Raw genomic sequence first — 13927 nt, 5'->3', positions numbered from 1 at the left:
ATCCAATAAAAATAATGCCTTAACATTTGTATGGCACGTTATCATGTAAAAGTAATTTCATACACATTATTCTATTTGATCCTAACTATACTCCCAAAAACAGCCTGCGAGGGGCTTCCCTGGCGGCGCAGTGGTTAAGAATCCTCCTGCCAATGCGGGGGACATGGGCTCGATCCCTGTTCCAGGAAGATTCCACATGCCGTGGAGCAACTAAGCCCGTGCGCCACAACTACTGAGGTTGTGCTCTAGAGCCCGCGAGACACAACTACTGAGCCTGCATGCTACAAATACTGAAGCCTGTGCGCCTAGAGCCCATGCTCCACAACAAAAGAAGCCACTACAGTAAGAAGCCGCGCATTGCAATGAAGGGTAGCCCCCAGCTCGCCGCAACTAGAGAAAGCCCACGTGCAGCAATGAAGACCCAACACAGCCAAAAATAAATAAATTAAATAAATAAATTGTAAAAAGAAAGAAAAAAAACAGCCTGGGAGATATCATCCCCACTTTTCAGGTTACATAGCACATGAATCCTAGTGGACTTATACAGAGAATCTTAAAAATTAATGTTACCTTTAAGCCAGATTCTCTCTTTATTCTCTGTGCAAGTAATAATTAATGTTAAAGGAGGCAAAACATCTAAGTGCTTCAAAATCCAGGAAAGCTAGGTCTGAATCTCAATTTATCACTCTCTGTGCATCCCTGAGGAAGTTCTTTGATATTTGTGGGGCTGAACTTAATAAAGTGGGAATAATAACATCTTTAGATTAAATGAGATACAGCAGTTAAAGCTCTTACCATCACCTATAACAGCTACACTTATCACTATCATTCATTTATATTATTATGAGAATCCAGCAATGAAGAAACTTGACTCTTATCTAAAAGAACTCAGGAAAGCCATGTGTCTCAACAGACTCAGCACAGGCTACAGAATTCTAATGTCCTGCTCCACACTTACTCAAATAACTTCTTTTTTTTTTAAATTTATTTATTTATTTATTTTTGCCTGTGTTGGATCTTCATTGCTGCGTGCAGGCTTCCGCGGCGAGTGGGGGCTACTCTTTGTTGCGGTGCGTGGGCTTCTTATGCGGTGGCTTCTCTTGTTGTGGAGCACGGGCTCTAGGCGCGTGGGCTTCAGTAGTTGCAGCACGTGGGCTCAGTAGTTGTGGCTCGCGGGCTCCAGAGCGCAGGCTCGGTAGTTGTGGCGCATGGGCTTAGCCACTCCGCAGCATGTGGGATCTTCCCGGACCAGGGCTCGAACCCATGTCCCCTGCCTTGGCAGGTAGATTCTTAATCACTACACCACTAGGGAAGCCCTCAAATAACTTCTTATTATCACCATTCTATCATCCTAAAGGCTTTTGAGAAAATACCCAATGTCACAGAATTGAGAGACCTACTTTTCTTCAATATCTAAAAATTTCAAAATCTCCTGTTAGGAGCTCTTATCAAGAGTTGACTAAGAGCTACTACCTGCAACGTCTAGAGCTGATGTTCACTCATGAACCCAGAAACAGAGCCTTATCTCATTTCAGATAGCTGATGGTCACTCAATAATAAGATCTTGAATTAGACCATGTATGAAAACTAAAACCAGAGTCAGACAACACCAAAGGAAGGATATTGGGTAAAAGAGGATTTGAGTAAAAGAGAACTATTTTCCATCCTGAACGCAAAGGGTCAAAAGCAGGCTTGCTATTACTTACTCTTGGCTTACCGCCTCCTCATCCTCTGAGGATGATGCTGTTTCCTCCAGGTCCCGGGCCATCACGACTGGCATTTCCTTTAGAGTTTGTCATGCAGTCAGCAGACGGGGGCCTCAGAGACCTTTCCTTGCAGATTCACTGGATCATACAATTTGGGTGGCACAGATTCCTGCAAGAAAGCCAAAAGACCTGAAACACAATGCAGTTGTCTTTTTGTTCATTACTGATGATGATCTTCCAAGTAATGAAAATGAATTATTTACCTAAATAGTGTCAAACCTCTAGAGGCTTACCTTCTCTCACAGTGCTTCACAAATGCCACAAAAATCAAGATTTTTTTTTCAAACATACTGTCTGCCCTCTGTATTTGAAGAGCTGCTGTGAAGTTTCAGTTTCTCGTTTTTCTTTTACATACTAAATCTAACGTGCAACAAAAGGATACACTTACTTAAGAAAGTCTGAGGTAGGTGGCTGATTGCCTAAAACATAGACTCCTTGCTAGAAAATCCTGACGTGAGTTAAAAATAAAAACGCAAGTATTAAGATCCTTGCAAACATTTCTTTAGATTCTATGCCAAGCACAGGTAAAATACTCTCATGTTTCCGCTAAAACAAATTCAACCACTAAACCAAAAAATGAATATATTCTGCTGAATCAAGGTCATAAATAGCTGGGGGAAAAAAAAACTGTCCTTTCACACTCTCAAAAATTATTCGCCCTTACTAAAAATCACAAACTATGATCCAAATATCAAACAGACATTACAGTTAGCATATTTCTAACTTAAAATATTTTTAATAGAGAAAAGGTACATGTTCATTGCGTGTCTTTTTGGATGGAATAGAAATTACAGGTAAAGAAAATGAAAATGTTTTAATGACCATATTCCCATTACTCAAAGATAACCATTTAATGTCAATCTTTCCAAACCTCATTTTTCAATGCATTAATATATGTGATAAGAACGTAAATAGGGCAAAAAATGCCAATTCCGATAACGATCCTTACACATATTCAGCGAAATGGGCAATATCTAACAATCTCAAAGGCGTTCTTCCGAGTATCCCCAACGGGACCTCTCAGTATTTCCCCAAATGTTGCAAGTCCCTTAAATTAATACAAAACAAACAAAACCTCCAAGCGAGGAAGGGATGCCAACCTGTCCTAGGCTGCCAGCAGAGCAGGGAGAGACAGGGCGATCGGAAGAAGATTAAGGGCACTCGCCCAAGGAGCGTCCTCGCCCTAAAGGGATCGGGCCCTCAGTCCCACCCCCGGCTCACTCCAATCCAGGTAGGTCCTCAGATGCTCCCTACAGTAAGGACGCGGGAGACTCCGCCGCAGAGATTCAGCCCAGCGCGCCCGGAAGCCAGCAGCTGCTCCCGGACTCTGAGAGAGAAGTGCAGCGGAGGGCGCCCGCCCAGACTTGGGAGCGCATCTCCCTCGGGTAGAGGAATGCGCTGGCGCAGGCGTTTACCTGTTTCATCTGCCCATGGCTCGGGGCGGGCAGGCGGGGACAGCGCTCTGCGCCTACCTCCCTCCTCCTTCCCCAGCCCGGCTCAAGGCGGCCGCCGACCGCTGCTTCCCCCGTTACTACAACAACCAACAAGCAACCGCCCGCTCGGAGCCACTGCGCAGGCGCCCGCCACCCGGCGCGGACAACGCTCGGCTTCGGGCGCGGGCAATTGTCGTCACCGCCGCGCAGCGCAGGCGCAGGGCCCTGCTTTCCGCAGAAGTCTTGACTTCTTTTTTCCGCTCTTTTTACCTCCGCCGCAAAAAGATTGGCTCCGAACCTGGAGTTCTTCCGCCACGCTCAACACGAGGGGTCACTGCAAGAGTGGCGTACCGGGGGTGTGGCTTGGGCAGCGGCAACCGCTGATTGGCAGTGAAGGGGTTCACGCCCCATCACCTGCTCGAGCAGAACGGGAACAGCCAATCAGAGCGAGGACTGATGGAAACGACCCAATCCTGGAGACGGGCTGAGAGTGGGGGCGGGGACAAGTGGTTCAGGTGGATTCAGGGCTGGAACTGTGCTGGGGAAGCTTCTTGCTCTTGCTGCTGCTGCTGTTCTTGGGAGTCCAATCGCTAGGTAAGGTGAATGTGGGGGAGAAGAGGTAGGTGTCTGTGTGGCATCTGATTGAGAGGATCCGGACAGTCTGGAAAAATGGATGTGGGATAGAAGGAAGATACCAGGGAGGCCACCTTGTGGGGGAAAAGAGGTTCCAGAGACCAAGAGAAGAGGGAGCTGGGAAGATGAAGAAGGCTTGATGGGTTCGGAACTAGTGAATGGATGAACGAATGAGCGGCCACTCTGAGCCTAGCACGGTGCGAGGAACCTTTACTTTCTCATGTAATTCTTATAATAACTCTTGAGATAGGTATTTTTAATCTCCATTTTGCAGGTAAGGAAACCTAGGCTGTAAAGTGTAAATTACTTGCCCACGGTCACACAGTTACTAAATGGTAGGGCCAAGAAAGGAAACTCTCACTGCCAACTCTACTAAACACCACACCTTTGCTGGCCTGGGCCAGGGCAAAATTTGAGAATGGGTGTTGGATGCTCTAGGGGGCCCTCCAAAGCTTTAGGGAAATTGTGCTGAAGGATTGGCAGAGCAGTTCGGAAGAGTGCTCAGGCTCTGTTCATCAGCTGTCTGCTGGGGTTTCTGAGAGCTTCTGTGAAACAGGCATAAGTTCTGTCAGAGGGAGGCCATCCATGCGGCTTTTCTGACCCTGAGAGAGCCTGAGTCTCCTGCTGAAGGAGGGTGAGAAAATAAGGAGGATGGCAGGGGAGGGGAGTGTGCACATCTTGGCCCATGCTGTAACTGCTTGTGATTCCAGTAGAACCCCATTCTCTCTGGACTTGGACAGAGTCCACTTTTGTGACCCATTTTCACTGAGCGATTCACCCATTGACCCTTCCTCCTCTAGGACTCTTTGTTTTCTGGTGCTTCACACTGTCTTGAGCCATTGCTGACTTTAATATCTTTTTCAGCTGGGTAGTGTAGGAACATAACGAAACATCTACTGCCGAAGTGACAAAGGAAGCCTGATAATTTATCGCCACTTCAGGCCCAAGAAATTAACCTGACAACAGATAAACCATGGGCCAAGAAAACATAACGAAGGTGGCGAGAAGCAATTCCATGATAAGATTTTTTTTTATCTACATGGTTTTTACTTAAACCAAGCTGAGTGCTCAGCAAGGGCTGATCTAAGGTTTTGTTTTTTAAACAAAAAGTACATGACCTGATGGTATTTTCTATACAAGTTGAAGACAGAAGTGGCTGTGGTATGCTTGTCTTCCTCAAAAATGGAAACTTCATCAAAATATTCTCAAACAGTTAGACAGTCTTGTAACATATAGACCAACAGACCATGCTTCGTATCTCAGCTCTGCCATCTATTACTGTGTAACCTCAAGCAAGTCACTTACCTCTCTGTGCCAACCCTCATCTGTAAAATGGAAATATTAAGTGTATCCACCGTGTTTAAGGATTAAATGAGATAATATATGATAGGTTCTTGGCACAGTGCATGGCATATACAGGTGGTCAATAACTGTTAGCTATTGTAATAGCTAACCCAACACCAACATTGCTGTTTCCTTCTCCATATGATTTTCTTACTAGTTCTCAAGTCACTGCAATTTATTTATTTTTAGATTGTTCTCCTAGTTCACGGAGGATGGTGCACCTGAGAACCACAGTAGAGAAAACTTAAGGATGTAAATATTGCCCTCACACCATAGATTCCACTCAAATGTACAAGGCTTTTCTGTGCTTGGAAGGATCTGTCACCAGTAGCCAGGCAGGTATCTGTTAGTAGATTTATAGTCACCTTTGAGCCACTTGCATTACAAAGGAATGACATGAAACGCCAGGCTAGAAGTAAAGATCCCAGGGGACTGATTCCAGCCAAGAAAGAGAGTTCTGATTTAAGCTAATATTTTTGGAGAAATTCCTTAGACAAAAATAAGCACTGTGCTCCTTATTGCAAAGTATACTGTTGACTCACCACTATTAGTATGACTAAATATTGAGACCAATTTCTGTAAGTCTTACACCGAAGTCCATTTTACTTCTTTATAGTGATATTTGTACACCTCCCTTTCTCCTGTTCCCTTTCTTCTCTCCATTTTTTCCACTGGTTCTGTCATTTTTACCCACTGCATTATTTAGCGTTTTTCACTCTGGGTAAAGGTCAGCACACTTTGATTTAAGGTAGGTATTCAAAGGCAGTGTGCCAACCCTGTGAAGGGTAACTGGGAGTGGATGAGCCTCAGGTACTTGGAGAGGAGTTTATGAAATGATTGATCAAGTAAGCTTAGTACAGCCCTCACGGGTGGGACACAGGTTAACTACAGAGGAGAGTGAGCTTATGGTTGAAGTACACTAACCAACTGTTGTCTCGTGCCCTTTGCCTTTGTTTCCAAAGCAAAAAGCCCTCTCAGATTTGAGGGGAGCCATGAGCCGGTTCCTGAATGTGTTACGAAGCTGGCTGGTTATGGTGTCCATCATCGCCATGGGGAACACGCTACAGAGCTTCCGAGACCACACCTTTCTCTATGAAAAGCTCTACACTGGCAAGCCAGACCTCGGTAAGAAAGCAAAGACCTTCATCCTTTGTGGGAGTGGCTTAAATTGTGGTTTCCACGTCTGGCTATACATTAGAATAACCTAGAAAAACTAAAATCAAACAAAGCACAGGTGACCATTTCCCTCTCCAGACCGACTTACTGAACCTTTCACCCCCTGGGGGGGCCCAGGAGTCTTTTTTAAAAACTTCCCAGGTGAATCTGATGCTGCCTAATCTAGCCTTAGGCAGCCAATAGAGTAAGAGATGTGGTGGATAGCACTTGGTCCTTTTTTCCCCCAAGCTTCTCTGAATACCTTTTCATTCATTTTACACCACCCTAGGTAGCTAGTCTGTACAAAAAGCATTACAAGGGCAAGTGAGGAAACAGTTCCTTGGTGATTCTGTGGTGCCCGACTAGAAAACCATAAAGAAGCTTTTCACATTAGCTCAGCCCCCTTTCAGAAATCAGATCGTGGCGCACATGGTTTATACCCTACGTTGCAGATGGAGAATTACTAATCCAAGGTCTTCTCAAACCTTGACATAGACCTGAGAAGATATCCCAAATCCCTCCAAGTTGGTCTCCCAAATTGAACTTCCGCGGGTGCATGGCGGCCTCTCCCAGTGTCCTGAGCCTCTCTGCTGAGAGTGTCTGCACACTTCAGCTTGCACTTTGTTGCACTGATGTGTGGGGAGGCTTGAGCTGCAGCACCATTTCACAGTAGCTGATAATTCTGTGTCACATTTATAGCTAACCCAGATTCAGGCTCTGACCTAACTCATTTTTCTGTAATATCTGAGTATAAAATGAAACTAAGTAGGCTAAGGCTCACTTTGAACAAATCTCAAATACAATGGGTGTAAAGAACCTGGAAAAGTGGGCAGGACAGTTCCACTTTTCACCCTCCAGTGCAGTTCTCAGATGCTCCAGGAACCCTGTATAGATGCACAGGGTTTAAAGGATGTCTGGTCTAGCCCTTTGAATTTAAAGTTGACACAGAGAAGCCCAGGGGTAGAAAATGCCTCCTCCCTCATGACCTGGGGGCTGTCCTGGTACTTTTCTGATCATAGCAGGACCCCGGAGCATCCCATAGAATTTCACCTGATGCCTAATTTAGTTAGGGTTGGTGAGATATTCCACTTCTGTATCTCACTCACTAGAGAAATTTCCTGCCTTTTAATCAGAAGAGCTATCAAAATGCTTTCTAAAGAATGTTGCCCTCCAGGGCTAACCGTTAGATATTTGTTTCGTATATGGAATTTTTTCTCACCTTACTACCATCTAAAGGTCTTCAAGGTTGTGAATTTGGTATTGCCGTCTGGTTTCCCAAAGGCTGAAAAATCCTTAAAGCAAAATCCTGAAAGACCTTTCAGTTGTCAATGTTGTCCCTGAAAATTTCTCTTGCTCAGTAGACCAGCAAAGAATGTATCTTTGCTTTCACCGTGTTGGTATTCCCCCTCCCCACTACTGGACGCCTTAGATCAATGCCGGTACAGTAACATCACCAAGGCCAGGGAGGTTTTAGAAAATACCAGGTGGGCCCTGGCCCACCTCCAGAGTGTATGATTTAACTGTTCTGGTACCCAGGTCGTGGTAGTTTTATAAAATGTCTTCAATTGATGCTAATAAACGTCCAGGGTCAAGAAGCACTGTTATGATGGACTGTGATCCATGCTCAGGACAGTACAGCAGTGCCAGGATGAAGCTAGCAAAAGCAGAGTGGCCCCAGCAAACGCCAAAGAAACAGTGCTTTGTTCCCTTCCCACATGCACAGGAAACCAGCCTGGTCAGGGCTTCGTTCACATAAGATTCAGCAGACCCAGGGACTTGGGTCTCTTAAAGACCGAGTGTGGGCATCTAGATGGAGCCCGGTATTTCTGAGTTATCTCCTGTATCAGCCTTGAAAGTCTGCTGACCTCCTAGGCATCTTGTATTGACAGAACTACTCTCCACCACGTTCCCCCAAACCTGTCCGGATCCAGGCTCACTGGGCTTCGCCAACACCAGAGCGGCTTCCAGGGCAGAGCCGTAGACTACTGCAACCAGGAGTTACTGCCTAAGTGGGCTGTCTGTTGGGCTCCTACTCTTGGAACTCGCCCACCCAGCTGTAGGCGTTTGAAGAGGAGCTGAGCCAGTTCTCATTCTGGAACTCTTTCCATTCCTTCTAGTTCCCATGTGCAGCACCAGAGCCTCCTCTGTGCCCAGCCAAGGGGAGTTCAGGCCTAGCTCCCTGCCCACTTCAGTGAAGTAGGAAGAGTTTGGAGGGAACCCTGACCCTCCCTTCTCAACAGTCTTGCTTTTTTCTGCTGCACAGTGAATGGCCTCCAAGCTCGGACCTTTGGAATCTGGACGCTACTCTCATCAGTGATTCGCTGCCTCTGCGCCATCGACATTCACAACAAGATGTACGTAAGAAAGGGAAGAGCGTTAGCTGCCTTCTGTTGGAAGGCAGGTGCTAAGCATACACACTGTGGTCCTCTCTTGGAGACCCGTGAATTTTGATACATTAGCCTTGGATGTGGATAATAAAAGGTTAATAGGTTCCATTCCTTCCAGGCCTAAAAAACATAATAGGCCTGAAGGTCTTTAAAGTTTGAAAATTCTTTGAAACTGACATAGCAAACTGGTTATGTCATGATCCAGTAGCCTGCGTCATACCCCTCTACTTCTTTACTAAAGAGTCAGCCTTTCTTTTACTTTCTTTTACACAGGTAATGTGCTCTTTTCAGAGAGGCCATGACATACCTTATTCTTACATTCCTCCTTGAGAAGCAGGAATGAACAGAAATCACGATCCATGAAAAAAATGAGCCCACAAGTTAAATGGTTGTATGCTTTATGCAGAGTCAGGAGGTGGGGGTGACAGAGAACCCAGGACTCCTCTGTATTCTGCCTCTTCAGGGGACTCACATGGACTAATGTGGAACAGTTGCAAGCAATCACAGCCTCTGGTCTAGATAATGTTGTAACCCGTGCCGGCCACTGGAGGGGGCTCGAGCTTTCTTCCCAACAGCAGTCATCACCACAGTCAAGGTGGAAAGTTTGCTCAGGTCGAGGCCACCAAAACACCAGCTTCATACTATTGTCTTACCGAGACTCTCAGCATCTGGGCAAGAGAGGAGATAATGATATTTATTGAGCCCCTCTTATTATGCCAGATGCTTCCATCCACATGGCCTTGATTAAGTCTCCTCTTAGTAGCCCTGGGAAGCAGTGATTTTCATTGCTGATTCTGTAGATCTACATATAAGAGACCCAACTAATTTAAATTGAGGAAGACTGACTCAAGTAGGATTTGAAGCAGGGCTATTAGCACTGCGATCTCTCCAGCTTTGTTTTTTCATATTTTTGAACCTGAAACTGGTGTACTTGTTCTAGCTTGACACGTATTTTTGGAAGCAGTGCAGTTTAATGGAAACAGCCTGGGGCCCGAGAATGAAAACAAGAAAATAGGCTCCGGTTTCAGTTCTATTGGTAACTAGCTTTGTAGCAGCAAGTGCATTATAGACCTTCTCTGCATCTTGGTCACTTCATGTATAAAATGAGACTGGTATATCTGTTCTGCCTCTCAGGGTGACTGGGGGGAAGTAAGGGCTGAATAATCATTTTAAAGGCCTTTACCATGATGAAGAATTGCTGTCAAGTATAAGGGGTATGTCTTTTGCTCGCTGTGCTTTGGGGATGAGGAGAGACAGCTGAGACTTACCTTTACCTCTTTACCCTTTCATTACCCCTTCACTCAACACAGGACAGCTGCAAATGCTGACTTCTGTTTCCAGCATTTTTTGAAAGCCCGGGACTTTGGTCCAAGGCCTTCTGATATGCACTCTGATTCTATTCCCAACCTAACTGGAAACTCAAAATCAACTCCCAGCTGCTCTCACTTTCTGAGACAGTCTGTTCTCAGAAATTCTGCCTATTTAATGTGTATATCTCTAAATAAACCTGCTTTCACTTAAAAAAAAAAGACAACTCCCATACATACGTATTTACTCAGTGTATAAAAACATGCACAGGAATGATAAAAATCAAACTTAAGATATTCCTTCTGGGGAAAAGGAGGCAGAAGAATGGGATCAGGGTGGGAAAAGGATACACAGGAGGCTTTAACTGAAATCCGAATATTTTATTTCTTAGAAAAAAAGTATCTGAAGCAAAAATGTCAAAATATTCAGATTTTTTTGTATATTTGAAGTATTTCATAATTTTTTAAATTTCTTAGTTAAAAAAAAGGTACCAGCAATCTAAGTGGTACCTTTAGATTCATCCTCTCTTCTCCACCTCTCTTGTCAAAGCCGAGGAACAAGTCCTCTTCCCATGAGGGTGTCACTGTGTCCTCCATCTGACCACCTTGCTAGGTTAAGATGCAAAATATCCACCCCACGTTGCAAGAGCATCTAAAGTCCCCAGAAAGGTCCTTGCTACCCTTTCCCCACACATGCCCTTCGTTCTATGGCATCCATCATATGAGCACTGACCAGCCCCTGGCCAAACATCTGCCACGCGGGCTTGGACTAGAGTCAAGCCCATTTGAGTAAGTAGAATACGTAAGCATGATTGGTCCAAAATTGTCTACAGTGCCTAGGATTGCCATACTGCAGACTCTGCTTTGCTATTGCTGGCTTCACCACCTTGCTAAGTAAGACTTGCAGAGGCCCTCTGGTTGCCTGGACCATTCCCCTCTCAGTTTGGCAGTTGAAATCTTCAATTTTGCCCTAGATGTGAATAAATTGATGTGATCAAGCAGCCAGGTCTTTCCCAGGACCAAGTCTCCTTTTTCTTTAGCCATAGTCATATCCTGGGTTTTGATTTGTGTGTTTCAAGTCTGATCACTGCTTTTCCTCTGCACTGAACAAGCTGTACCTTCAGTCCCGTTTCTGTCTGCTCCGCTGTAGGCTCTACCACATCACGCTCTGGACCTTCCTCCTCGCCCTGGGGCACTTCCTCTCCGAGTTGTTTGTATATGGGACCGCAGCTCCCACCATTGGCGTCCTGGCACCCCTCATGGTGGCAAGTAAGCATCCAGTGACCCTAGAACTCCTGCAGGAGCCGTCCCAGCCCTAGGGACAAGCCTCATACAAGCAGTATAAGAAAATGCCGTGCTTATGTCAGCCACTAATCTTGTCTCTGTATTAAGGTTTCTCAATCCTGGGAATGCTAGTGGGGCTCCGGTACCTAGAAGCAGAACCAGGATCCAGACAGAAGAAGAGAAACTGAGGCCAACATCACCACGTCCGAGACTTCATCTTCCACCTTTGCCAGCCTCTTCCTTCACCCTCTTTGCTCTTAAATTTCTTTTCTGCTCCATCTTCCACTTCTAGGCCTTTCCTTTTTTTTTCTTTAATTTAAAACGTTTTAAGATATTTAAATATGCCTACGGCAAGTCGGTGCCATTTAAATGTATGTACCATTTAAAGAATCATTTGAAAGTGAATACTCTGTCCCTCCATCCAAATCAAGGAATCGCCGGCACATCCGAAGCCAGCTGTGTGCCCTTCCCCCACCCGCAGCCTCTTCCAGGACCCCTCTTCCGGCCTTCTGCTGTCTTCCTTTTATTTTCACCCGACGATTTGACTTGTATGGTGGGAACACGTGAACTGCGAAACTTAAAGCTGCTGGCGCACCCACAGCAGCTGCCACCAAGGGCTGCTTCGAGGGGGTGTCCACCCACGTGGGGCTCCTCTCTGCTGCTGGACCCAGGACTCTGAGCCATCCAAGGGACAGGCAGCTCTTCTGAGAAGAAGGGCTCCCCTGCAAGTGAGCATGGCTCCTTACCCTTGTGCCTACGGGTGGATCAGGGTTGGAAGAGTCTGGGCTGTTTTTAGACCTTCCGGTCAGCTGTATTTGTGTAATGAGATTTGTAATAAATAGAAAAACCTTCTGCTCTGATCAGTCCTCGTACTTTGGCCTCCCCTAAGCCCAGAGCGCTCCTGCCCCTCGTCTGAGGCCTAGCAGAGGAGAATCATGGCTTTCTGCTGGTCAAATATACCATGAGTAGGACAACTCAAGACTCAGGCAAACGTGGCTGCCTTTTGTCTCTTGCTCATTTCTTGGGAAGTCAAATCTTCCTCCTCTCCACCCCCACCTTAAAGATTCTGAGTTCACAGCTGAACAGCCAGGACCCTCTCTTGTTTTCTTCCCAAGGAAGAAACAGATTCTTGAGAAAGCAGAACGAGGCAGCATAGAAGAAACAGCCGTATGACCATGAAAAGAACACTGGGGCTCAAGGACAAGGCACTGGAGAAGACTGCTGCCATCCAAACACAACCAAGTGTTTATTGAACACTTACTGCATGCCGGACACCTGGGAAAGACAGATGAACGACCCAGGCAATGTCCCTGTAGTCAAGGAGACAGACTATCAACAAGCCCATACCTGAAAGAACAACTCCGGACAGTGATAAGAACTCTAGAAAACAAGGTACTGTGATCAGGAAGGGGAGGGAGGTGCACAACTTAGATCATCGGGAAAAGCCTCCCTGAGGAGTTGGGATCTGAGTTGAGACTTAAATCGCAGGGATCATATGTCTTAAGATGTGAGGTGGGCATTTAGGGCAGAGGGAGCAGCAGCTAGTCTTGTTGAAGGACTACAATCACTGTAACTACAGAATGGTGAGGTTAGGGAGTGGAAGATAGGAGATGGAAGGGAGGCAGGGGGCTTGTGAGCACCTGACAGGAAGCTTGAAGTTGATACTTCAGTTGGGAATTCTCAGTCAGTTAAGGCTCTTTAGGTGAAAATCTTCCCTAACCTAGCTGAACTAATAAAGGTAACATTGGCTCACAAAACTGAAAGGATTCCAGGCTTCAGGAATGGCTTGATCAGGACTGAGCTCTATTTCTCTGGGATTCTTTTGGCTCTACCCTCCTACATTGGCTTCATCCACAGGCTGGCTTCCTTTATGATGATTATGGTGCCAAAAGTGGTTGTTACGATTCCAGGCCTCACGTCCCCACCTGGAAAAACAGCTCAGTGTACGAACCATCTTTCCCTTACCAGCTATTGTAGGAGGCAGTAAGAAAAGGAATGATCTGACAGAACGTTAACATGAGTGGAGGTCCACAGGGAGCCCACCTAAGAAAGGAGTGAATGAAAGCATAAGAGTATGTGGATCCTCCAGGCATGCACCACAGAAACATGATTCCAGATAAATAAAGACAAGATCCCGAAGGATCTAAAGACATGATACAGAGTATTGGCAGATGCTGTGAGTGTAAGATTTCTCTAACAGCCCAGGCTTGGCTCCCTTCCCAGGTGGTTTAAAGTGGAATCACAGTGTTGTCTCTCCACCTAAGAACTGCTAGCAGATACGCAGCCAGAATGCCACAGACACAGTGCAACTCTCTAAAGAAGAAATGTGCAGGGAACTGATCGCTGCAGCCCACTCACGTAACACACATAAGGTAAATGCAATCACAAAGGGAAGAGTGGCAGGAAGGGGGACGATTCAGAAGAACTGCAAATGACAAAACTGGATCCCGGCCAGCGCGACCTGGTGAGTGACTGCTCTGATTATAGAACAGACATTCCAGCCACCCTTTGAGGCAGAGCCAGAAACCACAGTGGGCTCTCTGGGCAGCAGGCACACTCAGGTGAACTGTCTTCCTTTGGATGCTGTAGGGAAAGCAGTCCCCGTCACATGTCAGACG

General features: G+C 46.0%; 2 protein-coding genes across 19 annotated transcripts in view; one reads left to right on the top strand and one right to left on the bottom strand.

Moving 5' to 3' along the window:
- Positions 1-3555, bottom strand: part of TTLL5 (tubulin tyrosine ligase like 5) — a 309168-nt gene extending 305613 nt beyond the window's left edge. For 11 of the 15 annotated variants that reach the window (XM_049706827.1, XM_033408745.2, XM_004262260.3 and 8 more), the window contains exons 1-2: positions 3182-3479; positions 1707-1875 (exon numbers count right to left, since the gene is read on the bottom strand). In XM_049706827.1, coding sequence (XP_049562784.1) covers positions 1707-1780 — 74 coding nt within the window. In that variant the 5' untranslated portion in view covers positions 1781-1875; positions 3182-3479. Of the gene's footprint in view, positions 1-1706; positions 1876-2841; positions 2950-2987; positions 3146-3181 lie in introns of those variants that run through there. The other 4 variants (XM_033408371.2, XM_033408312.2, XM_049706826.1 and 1 more) reach the window with 4 other exon arrangements.
- On the top strand, positions 3504-12161 carry ERG28 (ergosterol biosynthesis 28 homolog). Of its 4 annotated transcripts, XM_004262259.4 has the most exons (5): positions 3504-3793; positions 6139-6301; positions 8595-8685; positions 11176-11294; positions 11418-12161. In XM_004262259.4, exons 2-5 carry the CDS (start codon positions 6169-6171, stop codon positions 11495-11497), a joined length of 423 nt encoding a protein of 140 aa, XP_004262307.1. In that variant the 5' UTR covers positions 3504-3793; positions 6139-6168; the 3' UTR covers positions 11498-12161. The 4 variants fall into 4 exon arrangements, with proteins under 4 accessions (XP_004262307.1, XP_033265350.1, XP_033265241.1 ...); XM_033409459.2 differs by lacking the exon at positions 11176-11294; XM_033409350.2 differs by lacking the exons at positions 11176-11294; positions 11418-12161 and adding an exon at positions 10029-11169.
- Positions 12162-13927: the final 1766 nt, after the last annotated feature.

Source organism: Orcinus orca, chromosome 2 (genome assembly GCF_937001465.1).
Source record: "Orcinus orca chromosome 2, mOrcOrc1.1, whole genome shotgun sequence".
NCBI lineage: Eukaryota > Metazoa > Chordata > Mammalia > Artiodactyla > Delphinidae > Orcinus > Orcinus orca.
Note: the sequence above shows the minus strand (reverse complement) of the source record. Positions and strands in the feature narration are given on the sequence as shown.